Below are 24,085 nucleotides of genomic sequence, written 5' to 3' on the forward strand. Positions count from 1 at the left end.
TTTCGCCCATCACGGGCGAAGCCATCACGGTTGAAGCCACAGCGATTGAAGCCACAGCGCCACTTGCGGACCTCGATGGCAGGCAGTCAGCAGTACAGTCATCTTTCTCTCATGGCAAGCTTGAAAAAGCATCTCAATTCAAGTGCTGGGTGGGCACTACACTGTTTTATTAAAACTGTATTCTTGTACTTGTGACTCAGAAAGAATTAACTTTCTTCGATAACAAGGTACTCAGACCAATGCGAGATGCAAAAAAACAAACTTCTTATTGGCTCTCCTGTTCCTGTTGGCTACCTTGCGTCCCAAGCTTCCGGCTAGCGCCAGCGGCGCGAAGTGTCCATCCCATGGATCCCGCCCCGTTCCCGCTCAGGGGCCTTCCATGATGCTCTTCGCAGATGGGTGCTTCTTGCCTGGGCCATGCCGCCGTACTTCAACTTTAAAAGGGGCTACTAACCAGTGAACCGCACTCGCACCGGCGCTCCACGAGCGGGTTCGGGCTCGGGCTCAGCTTTCGGCCATTTGGCTTTTCGCGTTTCGCATCTCCCTGCATCCTGCATGCGGGGAGTCCTAGAGGAGATCTGCTGCATGTTCTAGAAATCTTGTGGGATCTGTTCTGCAACGGAGCACGCATGCTTTCTTTTTCGGGCGAAAGTGAGTGCTAATCCATTTATCCAAATTATCAACCCTTATCTTGCCGCTTTTCACATCAGCTAGGCCCCTGAAGATCAACGAGGGCACGAGAGACATTGGCTGGCACCGTACTCACTTTCATGTGTTTCCCAAAATAATCGACTTTGGCATTTTGGTTATGCGCCACCAAGGCACGAACACCAGCGTCGACGCCAGCGCCAGCGCCAACGCCGACGCCAACGACGTTGGAGCTAGGAACCCAGCCGCCCTCGGCGCCAGAGACAGAGCCAGAGCCAACTATTGATGTTGCAGGTCCGTCATCAAGCCAAGGGGGCTCCACAGCACCAACCCATGCAGCAACCGCCAACTCTGTCAGGTCTCTTCCTTAGCAAACCAAACCCCCGCCTTGAATGGACAGCTCCCGCGTCGGCGCGTTAACCGCCTAAGCTTCGACAGGCAACGTTGGGCATCATTCGCCCAGTGCGACACTCATGCTCTCCGTCATCAAACAAATCCTGACTGCGCCCCCGAAGCCTATCGAAAGGAGATGGGGAGCCCGGTGTTCGCTGAGTATCAAGGTCCGCGTATCTCACATCTTCAAACAGACCGAGCCGGACATACAGCGTGAATCCGACGATGCCAGTGTTACCGGGTTCGCTTTAGAGCTTACCTTTCAGCTAGGCACACTAGGTAGGTTACGGGGGTTTTGGCTGATCGGATCTGTTTGTGCAATTGCGTGTCCTACTTCTGAGAACGAGAACGAATGTCAGAGTCAGACTCAGAATGGGCAACGAAGTCTCTGTCAGCGCTGGCTCAATTTGATCCGAACATTTGTAGGACCCCTACTATCGGTCCTAACTTGACGCATAGTTTACGGTATGGGCAGTATTATGCAACCACGTTCCTGGCACACTTATAATCGCTGCGAGGTTGGAATTGCTTTTACTTCGGCAAGTCTCTGACTGGCTTCTGTGTAAAGCGAATTCGGCTTCCAGGCTATTGAGTGGTGTTTCTCACGATTTCGGTCCACATTACGTTCCCCGATAATCGTTGAATCGATTCCCGGCCTGTCACTTTGCGGGCATAGCCAAGGGAACCTGTTGCGTCAAAGCAATTAGCCGCAACTAAGCTTACTGCATGTAGGCGAACCATACCGGTGTCATACTTGATCGCTTTACTCACAGTTAACTATCCGAAGATTGTCTCTTGATCCTCGCGGGGCGCTTGAAAAGTGAGAGTATAGCTGAGGATCGAGAACTGCCAGAACTAGAGCAGGCTGGAAGATCTTGCCGAAAGCTTACATGAGTGGCTTGCCGTGTGAGCCTACCTACTTACTCTATTTGCACTCCTTGTCAAGTTCATCGACCTTATCTTGTCCGTCCATTGGTCGCGTTAACAGACCGGCTTTAGGAGGGATCTTGCGAACAATTGCGTCCACTCGGTGCCGAGCTGTGATTTGAGCTGATGCCAACCAAGTCCCGCCCACGAAGCCGGTTCCCTTCTTTATGGCTGCTAGGGGGCCAGGAAGAAACCCTCACCTGTTGATTGAGGTCTTCGCATGAACACATGGCCATCTACTTTCAACGTTGAAGATATCGAGCCTTTCCCCCACGTCGTATATTGCAGAGGTTTATTTGCTCGTTTCCAGCTCAAACGTGTCCCCAAATTGTGTTCCAGTGCGCGCTGCTATTAACCGTGATCAGATCTTCAGGCCAAAAAAACGAGACTACACACGCCGAATCGGTGCTGGTGCCGCGCAACATGGACCGAAAATATGTCCAGAGTCTACAACGCATGTCTCTATGCAGAAGAAACCATATCCGAAAACCAAGGACTTGTATACTTGCGTATACCATAAAGAGGGCAAAGAGACGAAAAGTCTTGAAGCCGGTGTGATGGTCCATTCAAGCGCCACAGTGATACAGAGATCCAACAGAGCCTTGTCGAACGCAAATCGTGCCGAACATCGGAGACAAACTTCTCTCCCCCAAACCCATACAAGTCAAAAACCGAATCAGGCAAAGGGACGCTGCAGTGAGATGGATCACTCAAGGACAAGGAGGTACACGTAATTTTGGATTACAGCCATACCGTCTTTTTTTTTCTTCTCTATCGCCTGTTTCGTTCTTGCTTCAGAAAAGAGTGGACGGGAGTGATGGGCTACAGCCCTGCTGCCGGAGCGAGAAAAAAAATGCATCCGCCAAGGGATCTAGAGATTCAAGACAAGAGATGTAGGCGCGCGCGATCGTTTCCTTTTTCTCCTCCACCGACGCCAACGACGCAAAACAGTGAAACTCGATCTTGGGGGATATTGAAAAGCCCGGCTTGGAAAATGCCAAGCCGTACAACCCGATCTCGACATCCGGCGCCACACCCGTGCTACTCTCATCTACCATCAACCACGATGCCCGCAATATCATGAGCGGGGTATCAATCGTAGCTCCAATTCCTAGGATACAGCCTTTGATGAGCTCAAGGAGAACCAGAACGGGTTCACATCACTTCTGCATGCTCCCGATAATCTCCCTCTGCGCCGCGCGGTCCCTACCAGCCTCGCTAAGGCTGCCCACGCTCCGCAGGTCGCCGACGACGTCCTTGGCCTTGCCAAAGTAGACCTCCTGCAGCAGGTTACGCATCTTGAGCTCCATGTCCTCGACGAGCCGTCCCACGTTGGCAATGTGGCTCTCGTCGCCGTCGACGGGGAGCTCCTGCTCAACCTGCCGCGTCATGTTGCCGCTGAGGTCCATGTCGCCCAGGGCGTTGGTCGAGGTGGAGAGCGAGAGGATGACGGTCGAGGTGAGCTTGTACTGCGTCGTGCGGCCGCGCTCAATGGCTTCGAAGACGTGGATCGAGTCCCATACGCCCTCTGCGCTTCCGCCGGGGGTCGCGGCTGTGGTTGTGAGGTGTCTTGTCAGCTTAAAAAAATATATATATAAAAAAAGATCCAATTCCTGATCACAGGCAGAAACGCACATTTCTTCAAGAGAACCACGCCGGCGAATCCATCGTCCAGGTTCCAAAAGTATACGCTGCTCACACCACCCTCGTAGTACAGATCTCGGTACACGTCAAACGCCTCATTGGCCTTGACCTCCATCTTGCGGACCCTCTCGCTCGGGATCGCGCCTTCGCCGGCGCCCTCGCTACCGCCGGCACCGACGCCGCCAACGCCGCCCTCGTCCAGAGGCGGGTCGAACTGGTTGCTCCATGGGGAGCGGTAGCTGTCGCCGTCGCGGTTGTAGTCGCAGAGGAGGTAGTCGCGGCCCGTCTGCTTGCAGCGCTTAACGGTCAAGGGTTGATCGACGGACGAGAGAAGGTCCTCCGTCAGATCCGGTGCGAGTGAAATGATTGCATTCAGGTGGTCGGTCGTGTGTTTCGGGTTCAGGCGGCGGAGGAGGTCGCTAGACGGGGAGAACACGCGGCAGAGGTTAGAGATGATTTGCTTTGATGCATGACGTTGAGGGGGTCAGGGCCGCTGCGATCTTACAGAGCCGAGTCGAAGGGGTCGACGGAGGCCATGATGGGCTCTTTGTATGTGTGTCTATCGCTGGAAGAGGTTGTCTTTGAGCTTCTTCGGAGTCGTTGGCGATGAAAGGGTGGCGGTGTCGATTGGACTTGGATGGTCTTTGAGGTTGGGGTGTTAGCGGAAGGTCTGGCGGGGTAGACGGTCCTTAGCCCCTGGGTGTACTTCCCCAGGGCCCCACAGCCAGGGAGTTCTGGGCTGCACCTACCACCTCGGGCATGTTGAAGAGGCACGGAGCTACAAAAGGCACGTCATTGTTTGAGGTACCTCACACACCTACCTCTTCACCTAGCTGGACAAAGGGAGTGAGTTCTTGGAGCCATTGCTACCTCTCGAGTCAGCACAGCTCTCCACTGCATCTGGAGCTCTTGGAGCTCTCGGTGTTGAACGGCAATAATCACAGTGAGCCACCACATGAGACGTCTCTGGTCAATCGAGCAAGTCTCATCAATCATGACAATGGCTGATGCAGAGTAAAAGAGGATAAGGTAAACATTTGACCACAAACCATGTAAGCTCTAGGAAACTGCTCGCAAGACTCTGGTCTCCAAATTGGCCGCTCTGCTGGCCTTGTTCGCCTTTTGCGTCCCCTTTTGTTGGCGTCCTTCTGTCTGTCTCTTGAGAATACACCAAGACCAATTCCTTATGCCAACCTCACTCAGTTGCGAGATGAATCCCCCTCCCTTCGCCAACGCCTCGCGCGAAAAATAAAACTGCACTCCAGCCACACCCGAATAACCAGTCTTCTTCCTCGAGACTCGCCTTCAGCTGTCCAGGTCTCGCCCCGCCTGCCCAGACCTGTCCTCCCTCATCCCCTGCAACATGTCTCTTGGCATGTATTCCTCTCCTTATACTTGTCTTCAGGGTCGGTTTACGAACCCCAATCATATTGGAAATCGTCATAAGCAAAACAGCAGCACTTCCTAAGTCACCGCTCCGGTGTGTTGAATAAAGTGCCTGCTGGAATAAGTACATCGAGAAGTGAAGCTCGGCACCCCATCGTCGCGTTGGCGGTTTGTGAAATGACCCCTGATTCAAGAGATCGATCGGTAATTTGGCAGTCACATAAAGGCCGATTATTTAGCTGATTCCCACTCCGCAAACGACGCAGAGCAGCGGCTCAGTCCACACCTTCTGGCCTTCAGTGACGTTCTCTCGAAGATCCCTGATTTCAATCGTCGATGGGGTCATGTCCATCAAGATCCTCGCCTCGAACAAGCCCTCCCACGGCTTTGCGTCGGCGGAAGACGGCTTCTTCTTGAAGGATCTCACCTTGCGTGACGACGCCGCTGCCGACACCTCGGGTACGGTTGGTGTGGCAGGAGTTGTAGGTGGTTGCGAAACGTGCTCATCGACAACGGCAGGCGTTCCCTCGGTTACTGACTGCCCATTGATCTCTTCTAGCGCATCGCTCGGCTTGGCATCGATTGTTTGCTTCACGTCGGCACCGCTCTCGGTAGGGCTGAGGGGTTCGTTTACACCGTCATCGAGCGGCTTTTCTTCCTTGACCTTGTCGCTCTCAGCGACCGACGCTGTTCCGTCTGTCGGGGGTTTCGCGGTGAAGTGGGGCTTGTCCTTGCCAAGTCGCTCGTATGTTCGCATCAGGGTTTCCTCTCGAAGACAGTGTTCGTGTAGCCACTTTCCGCATTCCTTGTTGGAGCACCCGACGAGGGTCTTATCCGGGTTGGCGGGCTGTCGGCATTTGCAGGTGCGTTCAACTGACTGCATGACGGGTTAGCGACAATCGCCTGCTCTAGGCTTCGGGGGTATTTATGCATACCGAGAGCTGCTGGGTGCGACAGTCAAAGGCCTGACGCCAATAGAGGGCCTCCTGAATCTCGTCGTCGTTCTCTTCAATCCATTGCTTGACGGTGGCGGGCAATGTCACACTAACGACGTTGATGATGTCCACTGCTTCGCGTCAGTACTGAGACCACTGTCTAGAGAAGCATGAAACCTACTGTGGTTGGAAGCAATCAGCTCGTTGTGGCCGTGGTACGGCTGACGACCTCCCGTGTATCTCTTTCCTTCCATCGTGCCCTCCGGCAGCTCCTCCGGCCAGTACATCCAGTATATGCGCGCATAGACGTGGTGTTCATCACTAGCGCGGATCTCCAGAATGCGCGCTACCCAGTCGTCTTCGGACTTGGACCGCTTCAGGACCTTCTCAGGCTCGTTGGCATCTGTCGAGCCTTCCGCTGCGGCCTTTTGGCGTTGGACTGTCTGGTCGTTTGCGACGTAGATAAAGCCCTCACTGAAATACTTCGTCCCGTTTACTACCGCCCGTCACTGTTAGTGCAAGGCCATCGCAGATGGACTATCGCTGAGCAACTTACGGACGAAGCTATTGTATCGTGTCATCTCCAACCACTTCTTCTGCGGATGCACATGGTATTCCAAGTCCAGAACATCGTTAGCGCTCTTGCCGTTGAAGTCGCCGGAAGGGGAGAAGGGAGAGAGTTGCTTGGAGCTCTTCTTCCCATCTTCCTCTTCTTGCTCTGGTTTCCTCCTCTTCTTGGATTTCTTCTGTGCCTTGATGTCGGGTTCGGCGTAGGTGATGCTGAAGGGGCATTCGGCCTTGTTTTCCTCGACCTCGGCGCGAGGGCGCTTGCGCGAGGTGGACATAATTGGTGTAGTAGGAGGTTCGGAGTCGCAAACGCGAATGCGGTGAAGTTATCGCAGGTATGAGAGTGATCGGAGTGATGCGATCTCGATTGACGGTGTCCGAGACGAATGACGTTGGTGCAAAGAGCTCGCTGGGATGTCGCGACCGAAGGGAAGGAGCACGGGGTGGCTGGAAGACGAATGGGTCGCCCAAAGGACCGGGGGGAGGTAGTATGAAGCTGTATGGCAAGCGCGTGGTCCTAGATGGGCGCTCTTTGTTGACTTTGTCAAGTGTGCAAATACTCTGGCAAGCCTGAAGATGGTCCAGGCCGAATATCGACGACCAATGATGGCCACGATGCGCAAAATTGGGAAAATCGCGGGTTGAGGATCTGGCAATTCCGGGACGAGGAGCGGAGCGCGTTCTCGCTACCCAGCGAAAAAAAGGTGGCGCAGGATGACTATTCTGCTGGGTCACGTGAGCGCGGCGTTCCTCCGACCAAACGTCCACTGCCACCTAGAGGACGGACCAGCAACCACGATGCGGGCAGCAGGTGTGCGGCGTGCGGCGTGCGGCGTGCCACAGATGGACCAGGCGTGTCACGTAAGCACAGCAGACAACAAGAGCTAGAACCATCCGCGCCTACCAAAATCCTGGTCTGCCTCCAAGGTTCCCACAACAAGCGCTGACACTTATTTCTCCATTACCTGATTGGCTACGTACCGGTCTCGTCGCTTTACCATGACCTCTTACACCTGTAGTCTTCGTGTCTTATGCCATATGCCGTTCTTCTGATATAAATGAGCTGGATGATTGGTTTCAAAAGGATATCAGTTTCATCATCATCATTCAAATCAATAGTCAATTGCTTTTCCCCAGTATTCTGGCGCAAATATGAACAGAAGAGTGTGGGGATCAAAGAGCAACAAAGAAGATAGGGGATACGACGGAGGCGGCGAGCATGTTGGGGGCGATAGAGACGACAACAGAAACAACGACAAAGTCGACTGTTCATTACTCGGCACTTTTGAGTAAAAATACAATATCGCTAACTTGATTTACCTACGCCGTTGCTATGCAGATATGTTCGGTAATGGGGGCTCAGTTCCCCCTGGTCCGGTTATGCTCGTGTTCGAGTTCTTCCTCCTCATCGTCATAGGCACTGAGAATCGGACGATCGTCGCTGTCCTCTGTCTCGCTGCCGGTTTCAGCCTGTAGACTCTTGAATCCCTCAATAGTCTCTGCGAGTTTCTGGCCCTCCCGCTTGCCACGCTCCACGTTCACGCTCCAGATGAGAGGCGCCGGAAGCCCAACCAATGCCGCCAAGAACCAAAACGCCGGCCGGATATCACCAGATTGATCAATGATGGCTCCGACAATCGCAGGCCCAAAAACACTCGAACCTTTGTCGGATGCAGCGTATAGAGCGTAAAAGGCAGCTTCGCTTCCCTCGGGGATCAACTCGCCGTACAGCGATCTGCAATATGAACTCAAGCCTCCCAACACCAGTCCGTACACGGCAGCTAGGGGATACATTTCCCACGGTTGCTGCAGTCCGATCACGCCCCATCTCTGCACAATCGGCAAATATCCGAGAAGTCCGTAGATCGGAATGAGCTCGAAGAGACCGATACAGACAAGGATTGTCTGATGTGGCTTCAAGTGGAACTTGCGTGAGATGAAAGCCCAGCTGAAGGCACCGATAACACCAGCTATAGTGGAGATCACATTGATCATACCCAAAGCCCAAGGCTTCATGTGGAGTTGCGTTTTGGCGAACAATATGGCCGTGGAAGATGTAGTCGCAATCGCATCACTGACCAAAAACCATGCGCATAGAAACAGAACGATGTCTCGTAGGCGACGAGCAAGCCGGACAGTGTTGAATAACGATTTCCAGGCCATAGCCACATAAGTTGGCCAAGCTCGGATTCCTTTGCCCGACATGATAGGCATTGGTGGACCTGGCCGAGGGCGGAGCCACATGGCAGCAGGGATCGTGAAGACTGCCTGTAAGATGGTCAGTAACGGTGGATAATGCGCCCAGGCGACGGGGATGAGATGGAGAGAGAGAGCCCGTCACATACCCACCAAAGACCGCAAAAAGACAATGCAACCCTTTGCGACCAGGTAGTGTTTTTCAGTGCAATCACTATGGCAATGGCGACACACTGTACGAATAGGCCGGCAATGTAGCCAATGCCAATGCCCTTGGCGGAAATCTGAGTGGACAGCTGGAGCTCGACGGAGGTGAGCTCCTCGTGAGTAGCTTTCCGAACCAACGGGTAGCCTCCGTTTCCGTTTCCATGCCCACCGAGTAAGGGCGAATGTTGGTCCTCAACCTCGGCACTGGCGGGATCTTCGTCAACGTGGGAACCATCGAGCGGTCGCGATTCCAGGTCCGAATGTCCCAAGTCGGGAGTGTGAACAGTCTCAGAAGCAATCACTTCCGGATGATGCCGGACCAAGAGCGGCAGGAATGAGTTGAGGAGCACGAATGAGGCGCCAAAACATGTGTTCGAAACGATAGCCAGCAGAGCACCCAAGAGATAGGTGGTTTTGTTGACAAAGATATAGGCCATGACGGAGAAACTTCCAACCCAGGCGAAGGTGAGCAAAAGCTTCTTTCTCGAGTTGCCGTGATCTGCGGCACTGCTGACGCTCACGACAAGGAGAACCTGCAGCAGGACGCTTATGGAGAAGGTGTACATGGCGAAACTCGCCGTGTTGATCTCGATACCCAAAGGATACACGACGCATTGTCCATCAGTTTTGTTTTTCGAGTCGCTCGTACCACACGGGGTCGTTCGATCAGACAATAGGACGCCATTTTCGCGGGCGAGGGTCTCGAGGAGGATCGGGATGAAGGAACCTAGGCATCGTGTGGTGTCAGCGCAACGAGTTCGGGGCGGGGTGCACGGCAATGCTGTGGCTCCAGCATCTCGAGCTGTCCAGGCTCCACAGCTTGATCACTGTCTCGCGACGAATGTCACTGCTCGAAGACGGAGTGGCAGACTGCGATAACTCACCGATAGCTATTCTCAGTCAGCGCATGCACACACATCCAGATCCATGGGCTGGAAACTTACCACATATGACATAGGTTTCGGCAGCAAAGGCGTATGCATACCAACCAGACAGCTCCTTTTGGCTCGTGGGCCGAGTGTCTTCGCCTTTGTAACGGCCTGGGCCGTGAAGGAAACCATCACTACTGCTGCCGCTCATTCTGTCAAAGTCGGAATCTGTATCGGAACGCTCGTCATCGGCCTCGAAGTCGGAGGTGAAGGAGCGAAAAGAGCGTTTTGACAAAGTTGAAAGACGCGACCATAAGCGTGGTGCAGGTGGTGGTCGAGCGTGTTGCTCTTGTCTTGGAACCATGGCGGCTGACACGGGTAGGCCGCAGGTGTGGGCGCAGCTTTACTGGACGGGCAAGGTCGGACAGCTGACTTCTGTGCCTGTGTGGGCCTGTCACCTTGTCTCACCGGACGGATGCACTCCGGGCACAGCACGCAACCAGAACAAGGTCCAGATGGCCCAGAACTGGTCAGAGCTGGAGAAATGTCTCTTTCTCGTCTCTTCCGTCTCTTGTAACTTGCAGCTGCCTTGAGTTTAGGCTGCACTGCTGCAGAACGACCCGCGGGAACCTGCCAACCTCTGTTGAGCACTTCACTTTGGACGGGACAAAGCACCTTCACCAAGGAAGTTGACTTACCAACCAGGCAGGTAGGTAATGCAGTCAGATAATGCGACGACGGAATTCCAGCGCCAATGCGGATTGCGGGTGCACATGCGGGTGCGGTTCGGGCAAGGCACCTAGCACTGAAGCGTCGTACTCGTCGCAAGTGCTAGGCACCTCGCCAAAGTGAGAGCCGAGTTGATGACGGGCTTGGATTCGGACCCCGCTGATGCTGCAGCTCAGTCGAACCACTCGGTGATTTTCCACTTTCCTGTTACTGTTGGGCTGTGGTAGCAGCCTACCCAATCTGTTTTCCGAGGGCTCGTCAATGGAGTATTCGCTTGCGAGGGCCTGCCGATTCCGAATAAAGGATGCCGGCTGTAATGGACCCGAGAAAAGAGGCGACTTGTGAGATGCGGCTATGCGCGCTGTTCAAAAGTGACCGCTATGCGTCAGTCCGAATACGCCGTGTTTGCGAATTGCGAGGTCGGTCTTTGGTCCGCGGGGACAGCGACATGGGGCCACAGAGGATTCTATCAGTCAATACCAGGACAGATGATGGAAAGACGAGATAGAACTGGAAAAGAAAGTAGAACCAAAAACGGACGGGGAAAATGAGGCGAGGCAGGTTGATGTGTCGTCAGGTTTGCGAGATCCGGCTGTGGGCCGGCGTGGTTGGTTATATGGCGTCGCAAAAGTCGTCGAAAGCAGGCCGGGCCAGAGCAGAGAGGCAAGGACAGGGACATCCAGGGTGACAGTGTCAATCCATGGTCTCTCCCGGCCTCTGGCTCCATGTCTACGGAGTACTTGGTCGCTCTCTGCCCTTTTGCCTGTCTTCTGCGCCGCGGCTCCTTTGCCGGAGCCGTTCTAAGCTGAGCCAAGGCCACCAAAGGCCCGCCGTCCGCCGTTCACCACATCGCATCTCCCCTCTCAACCCTCCTCCGCCCAACCGCTCTCCTCCCTGTACCTCTGTAATGTGTGTAAGGGAGTGACAAAAGTCTTCTCCAAATACCCCAGTCGCGACGAAAACCGTTGCCCAATCTCGCAAGCGCTGCGACGACAAACATGGATGCATCCAACTAGATCATCGCCGATGGGACGGTGTTCCTTCCTAGCGCCGCTGCCACGCTTGAAGCATATCGCGCTATGAGGCAATGGACTCCATTTATCGTGAGAGGATGCGCGTTGAACGACATGCGTTGTGAGACGAACTAGGTTATTCATTCGTCCGATATTCCATGGCCGGCATGCGTCGATGGATATGCGCTGCATCCGCCTTTGGGATTGGGCATTGATCGTACACCACAAATTCCCCATCTCCAACCACCATGGCCATTGGCACTTTGCGTTGCCTACACCGCAAGAGGCTGAATCCCTCTGCATTGGTGAATTCTTCAACGGCCTCCCCGGCTCCCTTGTAGTTTCTCTTGTTCGGCCTCATAGGGATACAAGCCCTCCCTGGTCGACATGAATCAGCGTCTCAACCCCACCGGGTTCTTTGGAAACTCCGAGTATGATAGACTTAATGAAATCGAGACCTTGGAGAGCCGAAATATCAGTACAGATCTGTCAACTGTACCTCACCGGGTTAGGTTCACCAAGTCTCCAGGGGTTTGCGTTTCCTTGGCTAGAGCCGTGCCGTCTTGGGAGTGGTTGGTTTTTCAGTTGGGTAAAAACCATCCCAGGTCAATTTTAGCTCGTATGCGGCGTTCCTTGGATGTCGATACTGTACAAACTACAAGGCTCCGTTCAATGAACTTTCGCACTCGACCACGCTCCTCTAACACTAGTTTATCTCATGACAAAATGCAGCTACTGTGTGTGTTGCAACCCAATTCTCGTCGCAGCACTGCGGCGAGGCTTTACGGCGATCCAAGCTGGACTGGGGCTTGCGGGGGCGGGCATTCTGCAAGTGCCCGAGCGATCTGCGGTTCCTCTTCGCGCCAGTGAGCATGTCTGCCCACCACATTTCAAGACCCGTTGGACCCTGAGCGACGATCACCGGCACGTAAATCAAGTCGGCGCAGACGAAAATTGCAAAGCGCGGGCATGATGCGCTAGCATCGACATGGTCGATGGTGTTAGTCGACAGTATTTGGCAACCAGAATCCGGGTAGTAGCTGAGTAGTATCAATGGCAATGCCAAAATGTGCGTACTGGGAATTCTTGTCATATCTCGAAAACGCAGGCGGATGGCTGTCTGGACGCTGCATTCCGCCAAAGTTCACCGCTTCAGTTTAAGGTTCCGCGGCGATGGGCCCCGACGCGGAGGACCCATGGAATCCACTGTCTGCAGCAGACATCTGTCCTGTGACTGGGTGAAACATGGACCTGGAGCTCCGGTTGCGACACTCGATACTTTGATGAGGCGAAGCTCCAACGGAGATGTGAAGTTGAAGGTTGATGTATGGCTTGGAAAGGTGTTTGGAAAAACGACTTGATTTTGACAACCTTACTCCGTAGCTTGCATACCTACATGTTGAAGCGGTTGAGTGATTGGGCACAGACCCGGCATACCCTGCCGAGTTTTTGCCGATTTAGACTGCACCGCCCCCTAGTCGTGTCATGTCGATTATATGTGATGTAGTTAGCGGTGCTCATCATCCCAGGTGGCACGGTGGCGGAGTGGTTAACGCGGTAGACTCGAAATCTACTTCCTTCGGGAGCGTCTGTTCGAATCAGGCCCGTGTCGCATTATACTTTTTTCTCTCGTTCAGAGACCCGAATTGCCCTTACCTCTCTTCTTCTATGTCGTTTGTTTTTCCCACACGATCATCGATTGATTTCCATGTTGTCTCCGGTAATGCTCATGCTGGAAGCAAGGTGGCAATGTGCATGTAACTTCTTAGGCTCAAGCTTGTCCATCCGGACGTGCGTCCTATCAATGAGAGAGAAAGCTATGGAATTATTAAAACTCAACAATATTGGAAACTTTTAGGACTTTTGTTGCACTCGGTCTGTTGCTGTTGTCTGTATAACTAGACCTCAAAAAGCCTTGTCGCGGCCATCAACCTGGTGTCGTCTTCGGGAATCAGTTGGAGCTAACATGCTTTCTAACTAGATAGAGCCTATGGACTTGCAATATAGCTGCAGTTTCATGGTCTTCTGCTATGTCTGCGTGGGATGCCACTGCCCAGGGAGAAGACGTTGATCTGAGTAGAATCGCTGTATGACTAACAGGTAAATATGGCAATTCGAGTGTGCAGCGCAGGGCAGACGGAGAAGCAGAAGTACGGCAGCGCTGCCATATAGGAGGCCCACTATAAATAAAAGAAGACGCATCGTTATAAGACCCGAGGCTAAGCGGTTAGCAGCAACACTCGCGCGACTGGAGTGGCATGTCGTCTACAATGGACGCAGTCTCTGAAGAGAATTGAGAGATATACTGCTTGTCTATCGCAGCTGAGGATAGATCCTCGCGGTAGATCAGCCTCTTCCAATACACTGAGTTAGTTCTTCGCCGGTTTCGGCCCACGATTCTAGTCGTGAGTACAGTGGAGGCTCAAAAGTATCTATACAGTACACAGTGCATGGCGATACCTACTTCCGTCTTCAACGAACGCGTCGTCGACCTTCATCGAGGGCTCATATTTCGCCACGAGCATCACCGCTGTGGTTTGCGAAACAAAAGTGTTGGTTGTGCCAGCGCCTTGCATCCGCGCGGAACCCGCGCCCGCCAAAAATTTGATCGATGCATTGAGATGCATGAGATAGAACAACGCGGTGGGAGCAATTACAGTACGCTTTTGCCAAGGGAAATAATAATGCCAGTGGCAGGATATCATTTAAAAAGTCGAGACAAAATCTCGACACGAAATAAATCTTACGAAATGGGGGATATCGTGAAGGGTATGCCAAAAACAAACTTCCAGCCCAGGTCCTACCAGCATCCGTCGCAACACATCAACACCCATAATTACCATCCTTTTCCTTTCCCAACAGACGAGTCTTTTCCTTTTTACTTCTTGTGGAAGGGGGCGAGGATCTTGGCCTTGAGCTTGTCGGCGACGCTGACGCCCGAGTGGCCGTCGGCACGAGCCTGCGCAGCGGCCTTCTTCTCATGATCAATGTCCTTGTGGGCGGCCGACTTCTCCGTCTCGACGGCGTTGCCCGCGCCGCCCCGGCCGACGTGGTAGTCCTGGCCCTCCATGGAGGGACGGTAGGCCTCCTCGGGGACGAGGTCCTTGTCGGAGCGCAGAGCGGGCTCCTTCTTGGCGTCGCCAATGTTACCGGCACCTGGATGGCAGGGCGCAAACAGTCAGCCTACAAAGCATGGTGCGTTTGACTATGATGTGATTGCAACAGCTGAAGACATCGTGGGGTGGAGAGTGAGCATGGTTAGGGGCGGGGCATCGGCCAAGTGGGCGATTGCGCCGATGCCGCTTGGCGGGCTGGGTGATAAGGCGATGCGTTGGGCGCACTCGTCCCGCGTCAAGACTCACCTCCACGACCTGCGCTGAATGCGCCAGTTCCCTGAGACCCCTCGGGGCCTGTTCTCACGACCTCGCCGTCGACGTACTGGGTGTCGTCAACGGCCATGTTTCCGGCGCCACCTCTTCCGTGAGATACTTCGGCAGTCATCGTGTTCGAGTGCAAGGTATGGATGTAGGGGGTTTGGTTCGTGAGCTATGGTGAGTGAGTTCGTTGTTGGATGAGTTCAGTGAGAATGTCTTTCGGGGGGAAACAACGTGGGTGCGCAACTTTATTTGAGTAACTTTGCAAGATGGGACGAGAGAATAACAAATCGAGACCAGGTACGTCAGCGATATTATATATAGATAAGGCACCTGTTCCTGGCAGCTCTCTACCGTACATCACATCATATGGTAAGGTGAGATAAGTGAAGTACTCCGTACTTATCAGTGAGTGTGAGTGAGCTCCTAGTAGGGATACCTCCCCGCCCCCCAAAGCTAAGGTTATCTCTCTGACAGAAGACAACCCATCCACGAACCTGGGAAGCAGCTCATCAAGCCTGCAACTGAATGCGGGATGTCTAGTGTCTTGGGGGCTACTGGGCGTGGGGATTCCAGGTAGGCGATACTCCTGGTGAGACAAGGTTTCCTCCATCTCTCTTCGAGAAGCACTTGCACATGCTTGAGAACTGGGACCCCCCCCCCCCTGCCTCCACGGCACGACGGTACTTCTACACATATGGCATACTGGGACAAGCCAACCAACGGCTCGATGAGACGATCGGCGAATGACAGCAGCCTCTGCTCTGATAAAAACTTTTGGTTTACGTACCTGGATTTCGTGAGAGCTCTGGGAACATTACGCATCGGCATCAGCCCAGCGCTAGCCCCCAGTGGGCGCCGCCATCGGCACCCATTCCTGTTTCTTTGGGCCCATTTTGCGCGACCAGCTCAGAAATTGGATTTAGCATGCGTCGTTGTCACTCATGGACTTCACGTTGTGCTGGTATTGCGCTCATCGTCGGCGCTATCTAATCATCAGTCACCTCATTTTCTCGGAAGAGCAGTCTGCAGGCTTGAGCGGTTTGTTATTGAGAGCTAAACCTTCTCATCATAACCCCGGTCCTTGTCTAGACATTTGATGTTCGGTGGATGTCGTCATCGCCCCTCACCTGGTTATTTGTAGTGTTGCCGGTACAGCTAGTCGCGCAAGTTGACCAGCACGAAGGTAATGGAATTATTGACGAAACGTTTCAACTCACCATTTAGTCCATTCGCATTCAGACGTCAACTCGGATGAGTGGCATACAAGGTTTGATAGTTCATTAGAGCGACATATTCGCATGAGTGGCACTGGGCCCGGATCAAATTGCTCCTTGCGCGCTCAGGATATCCATAAGCTAGAGTCGAGTCGATTTGACCCTGCGATTCGCTGAAGCCATTCGTTCAACTGCCTGCTGAGGCGCTAGAAGGAAATGGATGCGACTTTTCCAGGATAAGCAGAAAACTTAAACTCAAGGAAGTGATTGTCTTCGAAATGAGTTCTAAAAAGTCGAGTTTCCAATACTGGCATCTTCACTACAACTATCCTCACTGCCCCCCTTGCTGATTTAGCTGTCACTGTAATTGTCCTCTCTGACTCGCTCTCTCCGTATATTCTCCATCGAATATGTTTCTAGAGACCCCGGAAAGTGGTAATAACGAAGCTGTCAGCAATGAGAAAGAGGATCTGTTGCGCCATGCCCGGTGCCAGCGTCGCTGGAAGAGGCGGCGGCATCATAGCCGACACATCGCAGAGTTGGTAAAGTTCAAGATCTCCACTCAAGGCTCGCTGGTAATGGCCCTCGATCATGTTCATTTGGTTATATTGGGGCAAATAATGAATCGAAAGGTGACATGGTCTCTAAATGCTTCGAGGTAGGAGAACGGCGGTCCAAAGCCAGCTTTCTAGAAACTCGAGCAATCAAAAGCGCCTATGTTCTGGCTACCATGATTCAATCACTGAGCTTATGAAACGTATTTTCATCTTACTTCAAATCTATGCCACAGCTTACCCGCCCCCTCTTCTCGGAGAAAGACACTACAGCAGTGACACCAAAATGAGAGGCAGCCTTGTGAATTATCAGCCGGTGGGTAGCATCCATGCATGTCAGCCCTAGCTACAGTTACGATTGGCCGCAGACAGGATGGCTGGCTGAGGCGATGCACCACGATACCATTTCTCCGCTGTTATATGAAGCTTACCTTCGCCCATGCTTGCGCTTGAGAGAGGGGTATCTTCAACCTTGCTTCAAAGACCTACATTTCGTGCGAGATGGATCCCATCACCGCCCTAACGAGTGCCGTCGAACTTTTCGGCGTTACCCGTCAGATTCAAAGCCATGTGGAAAAGTACAAGAATGCACCCAAGGCTGTGCACGAGATCATCGTCGAGTGCAACTTGACGAAAGATGTGTGCCTCAATTTGCAGAAACAAGTCTCACAGACTGATATCCTCAAAAACCCGGTCAAGAACAGTACCGAGGATGGTTTGCGGAAGATGCTTGATACATGCATGGACAAATTGGAGAAGACACTCAAAGATTTGGAACACGAAGTCAGCAAGGTGCAGAGCAAAAGCGACTCGCGCATGGGAAAGTGGGACAAGACGAAGTTCTTATGGAGGGAGGAGATCTTTTCAGATGCTACGCAAAGTATCCAAGATCAGAAAGCCCGCCTTGGTATTGTTATCCAGCTTCTGCAAGTGTACGCAATGAAGACAGACGCCGAACAAGACAAAGCCACACACTAATAAGTCATAGGCGTACTGGTCAAGAAGTAAAGGAGGGCGTCCATAATGTACAGAAGGGTGTCGACACTCTCCGAGAGGAGGTTAGAGAGATATTGACCGAATTTCTCAAAAGGCAAAACCCCCCTCAACTGGGTTTACAGCCACCATCGGAGTTGAAGAAGAGTAGATCAGATACTCAGATCAACACAACAGGCAAGCGATTTGCTGACGACCTCTTTGCCGCTGTACGAGGCGGGCGGCTTGAGGACCTTGAGCCCATTTTGGCCCAAGGCGTCTCTGTAAACATAGCCCTAGGAGACCGCGGTGACCGGGCCATACATGTTGCCGCTCGCGAGGGATTTCTGCTCGTCCTGGACCGGCTTATTGCTTCCGGAGCAGACGTCAATGTCCAGAATGCGCTGCAGGATACAGCATTGCACCAGGCGCTCAATCGAGGACAGATTCCCACTTCGTTGGCGCTATTGTCGAGCGGGGCCAGTTGGAAGATCAGGAATGCCAACGGGACCACGCCGCTACACACAGCCGTGAGGAGCTATGCATATCTTGTTGTGCAATATTTGCTCGATAAGGGGGCAGACGCAAATGCTCGAGACAAATGGGGTCACACTCCCCTTTATAAGGCATGCATTCCCCCGGAGAAGGATAAGAAAAATGACTTTGTCATCAACCTGAAAATCATTCGGTTACTCGTCGAGCGAGGAGCAGATCCGACGCTTGGGGGTTGGAAAACCGGCAGAACTCCGATTCACGGGCTTGCGTCGAGTGGGCACGCAAAGGAGCTCGAGATCTTGGCCAAGGAGGCCAAGACTCTCGAACTACCGCTGACAGGAGACTCTCAGGGTGAAACGCCGCTCCTCGTTGCAGTCAAGAACAAACACCCAGGCGCCGTAGATGTTCTGCTCAAACGTGGAGCCAACGTGAACGCGAGAGAGACTTCAAAAGACGGTACGGCGCCGACTGCCCTATGGTACGCCGCTTACAACCCAGACCTAAGCATCGCGGCCAAGCTTCTCGAGGCTGGCGCAGATCCGCGTGCAAAGAGCAATGGCATAACTCTTCTCCATCTTGCAGCGACGAAGCATTGGCTTGAGCTGGCTAAGCTGCTGGTCAAACACAAAGCCGATCTGGATGCCAAATCATCTAGTAACGATACACCTCTCCATGCAGCTGTATGGGTCAAGGATTTCCCGATAGTTCGGTTTATGCTAGAGAACGGGGCCAAAGTAGAGGCGAAGGGGTACCGCACGGCGACTCCGATCATGGCAGCAGCCGAGACCGGCTCGCTGCCAATGATTAGGCTCCTGCTTAAGCACGGAGCTCAGTGGTCTTACATGACGCCTCAAGGCTCAAACGCGTTTATTTGGTCATCGTCCGGCGGAAGCGTCGTGTGCGTGAGCTTCTTCCTCGGCTGTGGCCAAGATCTGCATCACAGGGCCGAGGGGGATTATACTGCACTACACTATGCGGCGAGGACAGGCAAAATGGAGTGCGTCAAGTTTCTTCTAGAGCTGGGCATCGATAAGCAGGTCATGCCGACGAAGATGAGGGCACCCTTCAAGGTCAGGGGGACGGCAGCCGAGGTTGCGAGGGCGCATGGGGCCGTTGAAGTAGCGGAGTTCATTGAGAGGTATAGGGGCGAGTAGTGCAGTGAGATGATCACGAGTCTTGTTCCAAGTGGCCCCTGGATTCTCGCTTCTTTTGAGCGATGGAAAGAGATGTAAGTAGAGGAGCTTGGTGTTTCTTTTCTCATTCATACGCTGTCAGACTGTTGGATATTTGTCTTGATATGAATGAGATCAAGCCCTTAGCTCGATCTATTCTCCTTGATACGTCTTCGACTCTACTAAAGGACCAACAATGCTCGTTGAGATGCTAATGTACAGTAACCCTCGTTCGGATTGAAATTGTGAAGAGTAAGACTATATATTTGAACAGGCTATGATTTTTGTCCAAGAAACCGCTGAAAATCAAGAAACGAGTGTTTCCGAATCATTTCGCGTGGAACAATGAAGCTTGATCTTACAACACCAATACATGCTTTCTCATCTTACAAGGAGAGGCTTATTTGACTCTCAACCGAAGATACAGGTACTCAGCCATCACAAGGGGTTCAATAAGCTATGCGTTCGAGTGAAAGGGCTCGAGCTAGAAACACGCAAGTCTGATCAAGAGACTTCCCGGGGACGCCGTCATCACAAGGAGTACAATTGACTCTCAGCCCATGATGATTCGCTCCCTTTGAGCTGGCCATCCTCACCAATAACCATACTGGCTCCAATATCCAGGACGGTGTGCAAGGGGGATATCGACAAATATTTAGCCTACGTAGGCTCAACATCAATACTCTCTTTCCACCTTGGTTTCCTTTTGAGCTGCCTTTTCTTCCTCGCACATGTTCTTTCTCTCGGACTATAGCTGAGGTAAACAGCCAACCGCAACAACCCATCAACAACGTCATCGATGAGTCTTGCTAGGACTGTTTCATTATCCTCAGTATCTTTTAAACAAACTAGACGCGCAGCAGGACAGACACGCCCAGCTTCCTTTCCATTCAGAAAAGAGAAACACAGCCACCCGGTGTTTTGAGAGCGCGTGCCACTATCGACACTGGCATACGCATCAGAGTCTTCGCCATGGAATATTTCAACCAGCAGTATGAGATTGATGACCCGCATCTCCTGGCGACAATGCTTGTGTACATCACCGTCGGTCGTGACATTATCACCGCCCTCATCGTGGTCTTGGCTCTCCGTTCCGTCATCGTTGGAGGCACAACGACCTTGACGCTTCGCTACTTCATGATACTCTTTGCTCGCCACATCATCATCTATGCGACCGAGATTCCCTACATCATCCACAAGAAGAGGTGGACCAGCTTCTGCCGCCGGTATCAACTACCACGCAACGTCGCAAGATTCGGCACCTTCTCCTACCTCTGTATGCAGTTCAGCCTATTTGCCGTCGAGGCCCACCTGTTTCGGCTTTGGCGACAGCATCAGCTCGATGGGGGAGCGAATGTACAGAGCACCGGTGTGGCGTTGGCGGCTATCATCACTTCTATCACCGCCTATACGGTACGCCAGGCGTACATCAAGGTGCTCTTCCACTGGGAGCTCATGCGTAGCAGCCGTCGGGCCATCAACTGAGGCCCCAGCGATGTGGAAATCATTGTTTATGCTACAAAGTACTGGTGAGGCCTTCGCACTCAACTAAGGATGGGCTTTCGCATGCTTGTACGAAGCTCGGACTGGGATGGAGATGCATGGCTTTGGGTAAAGCTACATGGGAAGACTGGGGAACAGGACGAAAGAGGACTCGGCTAAATCAAGCAGATATCATCGCACTTGGCTTGTGAATAAAGATAAAACGCCTTATCCATAATCAAGACTGCGAGACATTCTTTTCACAAGAACATCGTGCTCAGGAATGGTTGTCGCCTTATACGTTTCCAAGAATATCTCTATACCGGAGCTAAGACCAGGCACTTTAATATTTCGGAAAGAGCACGTGACTTCGCGACGCACTCCAAAAGACCCCGCGATTTTCGTGTTTTAGTCAGTCCTAGACCCAACGTCATTACTTTTTGACACTTCGCCCCTTGTCCAGATTTCGCCCCTTCGACTTGTGTAGCACAATGCAAGTGTAGATGGCGGTCTCGACAGTACTCGCAACATCAGAACCCTCGACAATTTGTACTTCTCGAGAAGAGCAACCCTTCACTGGGCATTTGTGGCAAAATGGGCTCTCCATCAACGGCAGCGCGGAAGAGGCCTACGACGACTCCCAAAAAACCGTTAACCAGGTTGCCTCCTTCGAAGAAGCCTGCAGGGAAACCCAATGCTAGCATTCTGAGTTTCTTTCAGAAGGCCGAAAAGCCCGAGCAGACGTTGTTTATCGATGGCCACGAAAAGCTCGTTGTTCCCCAAAAGGAAGATGATGAGGTACCAGAGATATATGATGCCGAACCATGGGAGGAGGAGGCGAGGTTTAATGAGGTTGAGGCGCCAAACAAGAAGCGGCGGCTAAGCCAAGAGCCCGAGAATAACGAAGGGGAACAGTCAGCCGCAAGAGATTCCAACAGCCCTGTGGTGTCCGAACCACCACCCTCATCACCCACAGAGAGGCCTTCTAAGAAGGTGGCCACTAAGCGGAAAGGCCCCTTTCTCGACGAATCTGACAGTGAAGAAGAAGAAGAAGAAAAGGTCCCTACAGCTCGGAAATCAAGTCTCATCGGTGCTATTCGCAGTCGACCGCCCATCGTCCCACCGGTCAAGTCGGAGGACGACGTGACGTCTCCAGCAATGAAGCAAGATAATGTTTCTACGCCGTTGGTTCAGCTAAAGGAGGAAGAAGAAGAGGCAAAACCGCCAGCGACGGAAACGAGCTGCCCGCCACCGCCATTGAAGGTTGAGGACTCGATCGACGCCGAATTTGCAAATGTTGACGACTTTGGTGACCTAGACGATTTCCCCAACGACGAAGATTTCGGCGGCGAAGAATACCGCATGATGCAGTTCATGGAGGAACAAGCCCGTTTGGAAGCAGAAGCCGAGGCTGCAGATACGGGCGACTATTCTTGCGACGAATTAGCCGATCCTGTACGGCCTAGCGATGCCATGGTGGCCAACTGTCCTATTTGCGACGGCACACTTGCCGGTATCACACCTGACGAAGCAACACGACATGTGAACGCCTGCCTCGATGGCAACCTAATTCCACTACCCCAACCCAAGGAGACCAAGAAAGTCAAAGATGAAGTCGCCAGACCGCCAATCCTTGAACCCCCTGAAGTAAACAAACGACTTGCGCGCACAGCAGTACCACGAGAGGGCCAAGCCAACCCATTCAAGCTGAGCGAAGTCCAAAACAAGTCGACTTCTGCCTTCACCAAATTGATGTCTGGCCATGCTGAAGATGCTGCGTGGGCCGGCGCCGCTGCCGCAGAGCATTCATCGCGTGGAAAGCCCGCATATCAACGGACCTGTCCATTTTACAAGATAATGCCTGGTTTCTACATCTGCGTAGATGCCTTCAGGTATGGTGCGGTCAAGGGATGCAATGCCTATTTCTTGAGCCATTTTCACAGCGATCACTATATCGGCTTGACTTCCACCTGGACGCACGGCCCAATATACTGCAGCAAAGTCACCGGAGACCTGGTCAAGATGCAATTACGAGTCGCTGCTAAGTGGGTCATTGCTCTGGAGTTCAATCAGACGGAGGAGGTCCCGGGCACCGAGGGTGTGACGGTGACTATGATCCCTGCCAACCACTGTCCCGGCAGCTCCCTATTTCTGTTTGAGAAGACAATGGGAAAGGGTCCAAATGCGAGAAAGCAAAGAATCTTGCATTGTGGCGACTTCAGAGCCTGTCCAGCTCAGGTTGCCCATCCTCTACTCAAGCCGGACATACAAGATTCGGTATCAGGCAAACTCAAGCAGCAAAAGATTGATGTTTGTTACTTGGACACGACCTACCTCAACCCCCGCTATTCTTTCCCGCCTCAGAACGACGTAATAAAGGCATGCGCAGATATGTGCAAGTCACTTGCTCCAGACCAGACGTCAGAAGACAACACATGGGACAAGATCAACAGAGAGGCTGGCACGGAGACGGTCAGCAAGTTCTTCACGAAGACAAGTGCGGACGACGCCACTGCAAAGGCGAAGAAGAAAAATGCTCCAAAGGAACGTCTCCTTGTTATTTGCGGTACCTACTCGATTGGTAAGGAGCGGATTTGCAAAGCTATTGCCCAAGCTCTGGGAAGCAAGATATTTGCGTCCAAGTCGAAGATCCGCATTGTGTCCAAACTTGGAGACCCAGAGCTGACGGCACTTATGACGGATAATCCGCATGAAGCTCAGGTTCACATGCAAATGCTGATGGAAATCCGCGCCGAGACACTACAAGAATATCTCAACGGGTACAAGCCGCATTTCAGTCGTATCGTAGGATTTCGACCTTCAGGCTGGAACTACCGTCCACAAGGCGCTAGCAAGGCGGTGACAGCTAGCACTCAACCTGGCACGATTCCGATGACACAGATTCTTCAAGGCAAGGCCTGGCGGCCTCGGTTTGGGGCAAAGGATTTCATCGCGCAACGCGGCAGCACGAAAGAAGCCATGTGTTTTGGTGTGCCATACAGTGAGCATAGCAGCTTCCGGGAGCTGACCATGTTCGTGATGTCCCTGCGCATCGATAAGGTAGTACCCACGGTCAATGTCGGCAGCGAAGTATCGAGGAAAAGGATGAAGGGCTGGATTGATAAATGGTTGTCTGAGAGGAGAAAGGGCGGACTCGTGCATCCTCTCGAAGGCGAAGAGGCCGAGGGTAAAGAAGTTGCGCTGTGGAACGGCAAAGATAGCCGTGGAGGAGGCGTCTGGTGGTGATTGCTTGCTTCATCAGAATAGCATAATGAATAATGAGTACAATGCGGTCGGGCGCAACT

The 24,085-nt window shown here is 52.8% G+C and overlaps 10 protein-coding genes across 10 annotated transcripts; 5 read left to right on the forward strand and 5 right to left on the reverse strand.

The window, feature by feature from the left end:
• Window positions 1–265: 265 nt before the first annotated feature.
• Window positions 266–1,103, reverse strand: CTAM01_00001 (uncharacterized protein; the record flags this gene model as incomplete). The annotated part of the gene is made up of 4 exons (XM_060516055.1): window positions 266–410; window positions 472–590; window positions 767–927; window positions 1,085–1,103. The coding sequence occupies 4 exons, from the start codon at window positions 1,101–1,103 to the stop codon at window positions 266–268; spliced, it is 444 nt and encodes a 147-aa protein (XP_060388681.1).
• Window positions 630–934, forward strand: CTAM01_00002 (uncharacterized protein; the record flags this gene model as incomplete). Its single annotated transcript, XM_060516056.1, has 2 exons — window positions 630–651; window positions 711–934. The coding sequence occupies 2 exons, from the start codon at window positions 630–632 to the stop codon at window positions 932–934; spliced, it is 246 nt and encodes an 81-aa protein (XP_060388682.1).
• Window positions 1,104–3,128: 2,025 nt separating the features above from the next.
• CTAM01_00003 (F-actin capping protein) lies at window positions 3,129–4,149 on the reverse strand (the record flags this gene model as incomplete). The annotated part of the gene is made up of 3 exons (XM_060516057.1): window positions 3,129–3,520; window positions 3,604–4,031; window positions 4,118–4,149. The coding sequence occupies 3 exons, from the start codon at window positions 4,147–4,149 to the stop codon at window positions 3,129–3,131; spliced, it is 852 nt and encodes a 283-aa protein (XP_060388683.1).
• A 1,084-nt stretch (window positions 4,150–5,233) lies between these two features.
• On the reverse strand, window positions 5,234–6,778 carry CTAM01_00004 (BAH domain-containing protein; the record flags this gene model as incomplete). Its single annotated transcript, XM_060516058.1, has 4 exons — window positions 5,234–5,875; window positions 5,934–6,064; window positions 6,115–6,429; window positions 6,490–6,778. 4 exons carry the CDS (start codon window positions 6,776–6,778, stop codon window positions 5,234–5,236), a joined length of 1,377 nt encoding a protein of 458 aa, XP_060388684.1.
• Window positions 6,779–7,859: 1,081 nt separating this feature from the next.
• CTAM01_00005 (autophagy protein Atg22) lies at window positions 7,860–10,136 on the reverse strand (the record flags this gene model as incomplete). The annotated part of the gene is made up of 4 exons (XM_060516059.1): window positions 7,860–8,768; window positions 8,846–9,630; window positions 9,788–9,793; window positions 9,848–10,136. The coding sequence occupies 4 exons, from the start codon at window positions 10,134–10,136 to the stop codon at window positions 7,860–7,862; spliced, it is 1,989 nt and encodes a 662-aa protein (XP_060388685.1).
• A 1,765-nt stretch (window positions 10,137–11,901) lies between these two features.
• Window positions 11,902–12,384, forward strand: CTAM01_00006 (uncharacterized protein; the record flags this gene model as incomplete). Its single annotated transcript, XM_060516060.1, has 1 exon — window positions 11,902–12,384. The coding sequence occupies one exon, from the start codon at window positions 11,902–11,904 to the stop codon at window positions 12,382–12,384; it is 483 nt and encodes a 160-aa protein (XP_060388686.1).
• Window positions 12,385–14,392: 2,008 nt separating this feature from the next.
• Window positions 14,393–15,015, reverse strand: CTAM01_00007 (uncharacterized protein; the record flags this gene model as incomplete). The annotated part of the gene is made up of 2 exons (XM_060516061.1): window positions 14,393–14,670; window positions 14,877–15,015. 2 exons carry the CDS (start codon window positions 15,013–15,015, stop codon window positions 14,393–14,395), a joined length of 417 nt encoding a protein of 138 aa, XP_060388687.1.
• Window positions 15,016–17,160: 2,145 nt separating this feature from the next.
• On the forward strand, window positions 17,161–19,280 carry CTAM01_00008 (uncharacterized protein; the record flags this gene model as incomplete). The annotated part of the gene is made up of 2 exons (XM_060516062.1): window positions 17,161–17,591; window positions 17,648–19,280. 2 exons carry the CDS (start codon window positions 17,161–17,163, stop codon window positions 19,278–19,280), a joined length of 2,064 nt encoding a protein of 687 aa, XP_060388688.1.
• A 990-nt stretch (window positions 19,281–20,270) lies between these two features.
• Window positions 20,271–20,783, forward strand: CTAM01_00009 (uncharacterized protein; the record flags this gene model as incomplete). Its single annotated transcript, XM_060516063.1, has 1 exon — window positions 20,271–20,783. One exon carries the CDS (start codon window positions 20,271–20,273, stop codon window positions 20,781–20,783), a length of 513 nt encoding a protein of 170 aa, XP_060388689.1.
• Window positions 20,784–21,374: 591 nt separating this feature from the next.
• CTAM01_00010 (DNA repair metallo-beta-lactamase) lies at window positions 21,375–24,026 on the forward strand (the record flags this gene model as incomplete). Its single annotated transcript, XM_060516064.1, has 1 exon — window positions 21,375–24,026. One exon carries the CDS (start codon window positions 21,375–21,377, stop codon window positions 24,024–24,026), a length of 2,652 nt encoding a protein of 883 aa, XP_060388690.1.
• Window positions 24,027–24,085: the final 59 nt, after the last annotated feature.

Source organism: Colletotrichum tamarilloi (genome assembly GCF_030869305.1).
Source record: "Colletotrichum tamarilloi strain Tom-12 chromosome Unknown Scaffold_1.1, whole genome shotgun sequence".
NCBI classification, from domain to species: Eukaryota; Fungi; Ascomycota; class Sordariomycetes; order Glomerellales; family Glomerellaceae; genus Colletotrichum; species Colletotrichum tamarilloi.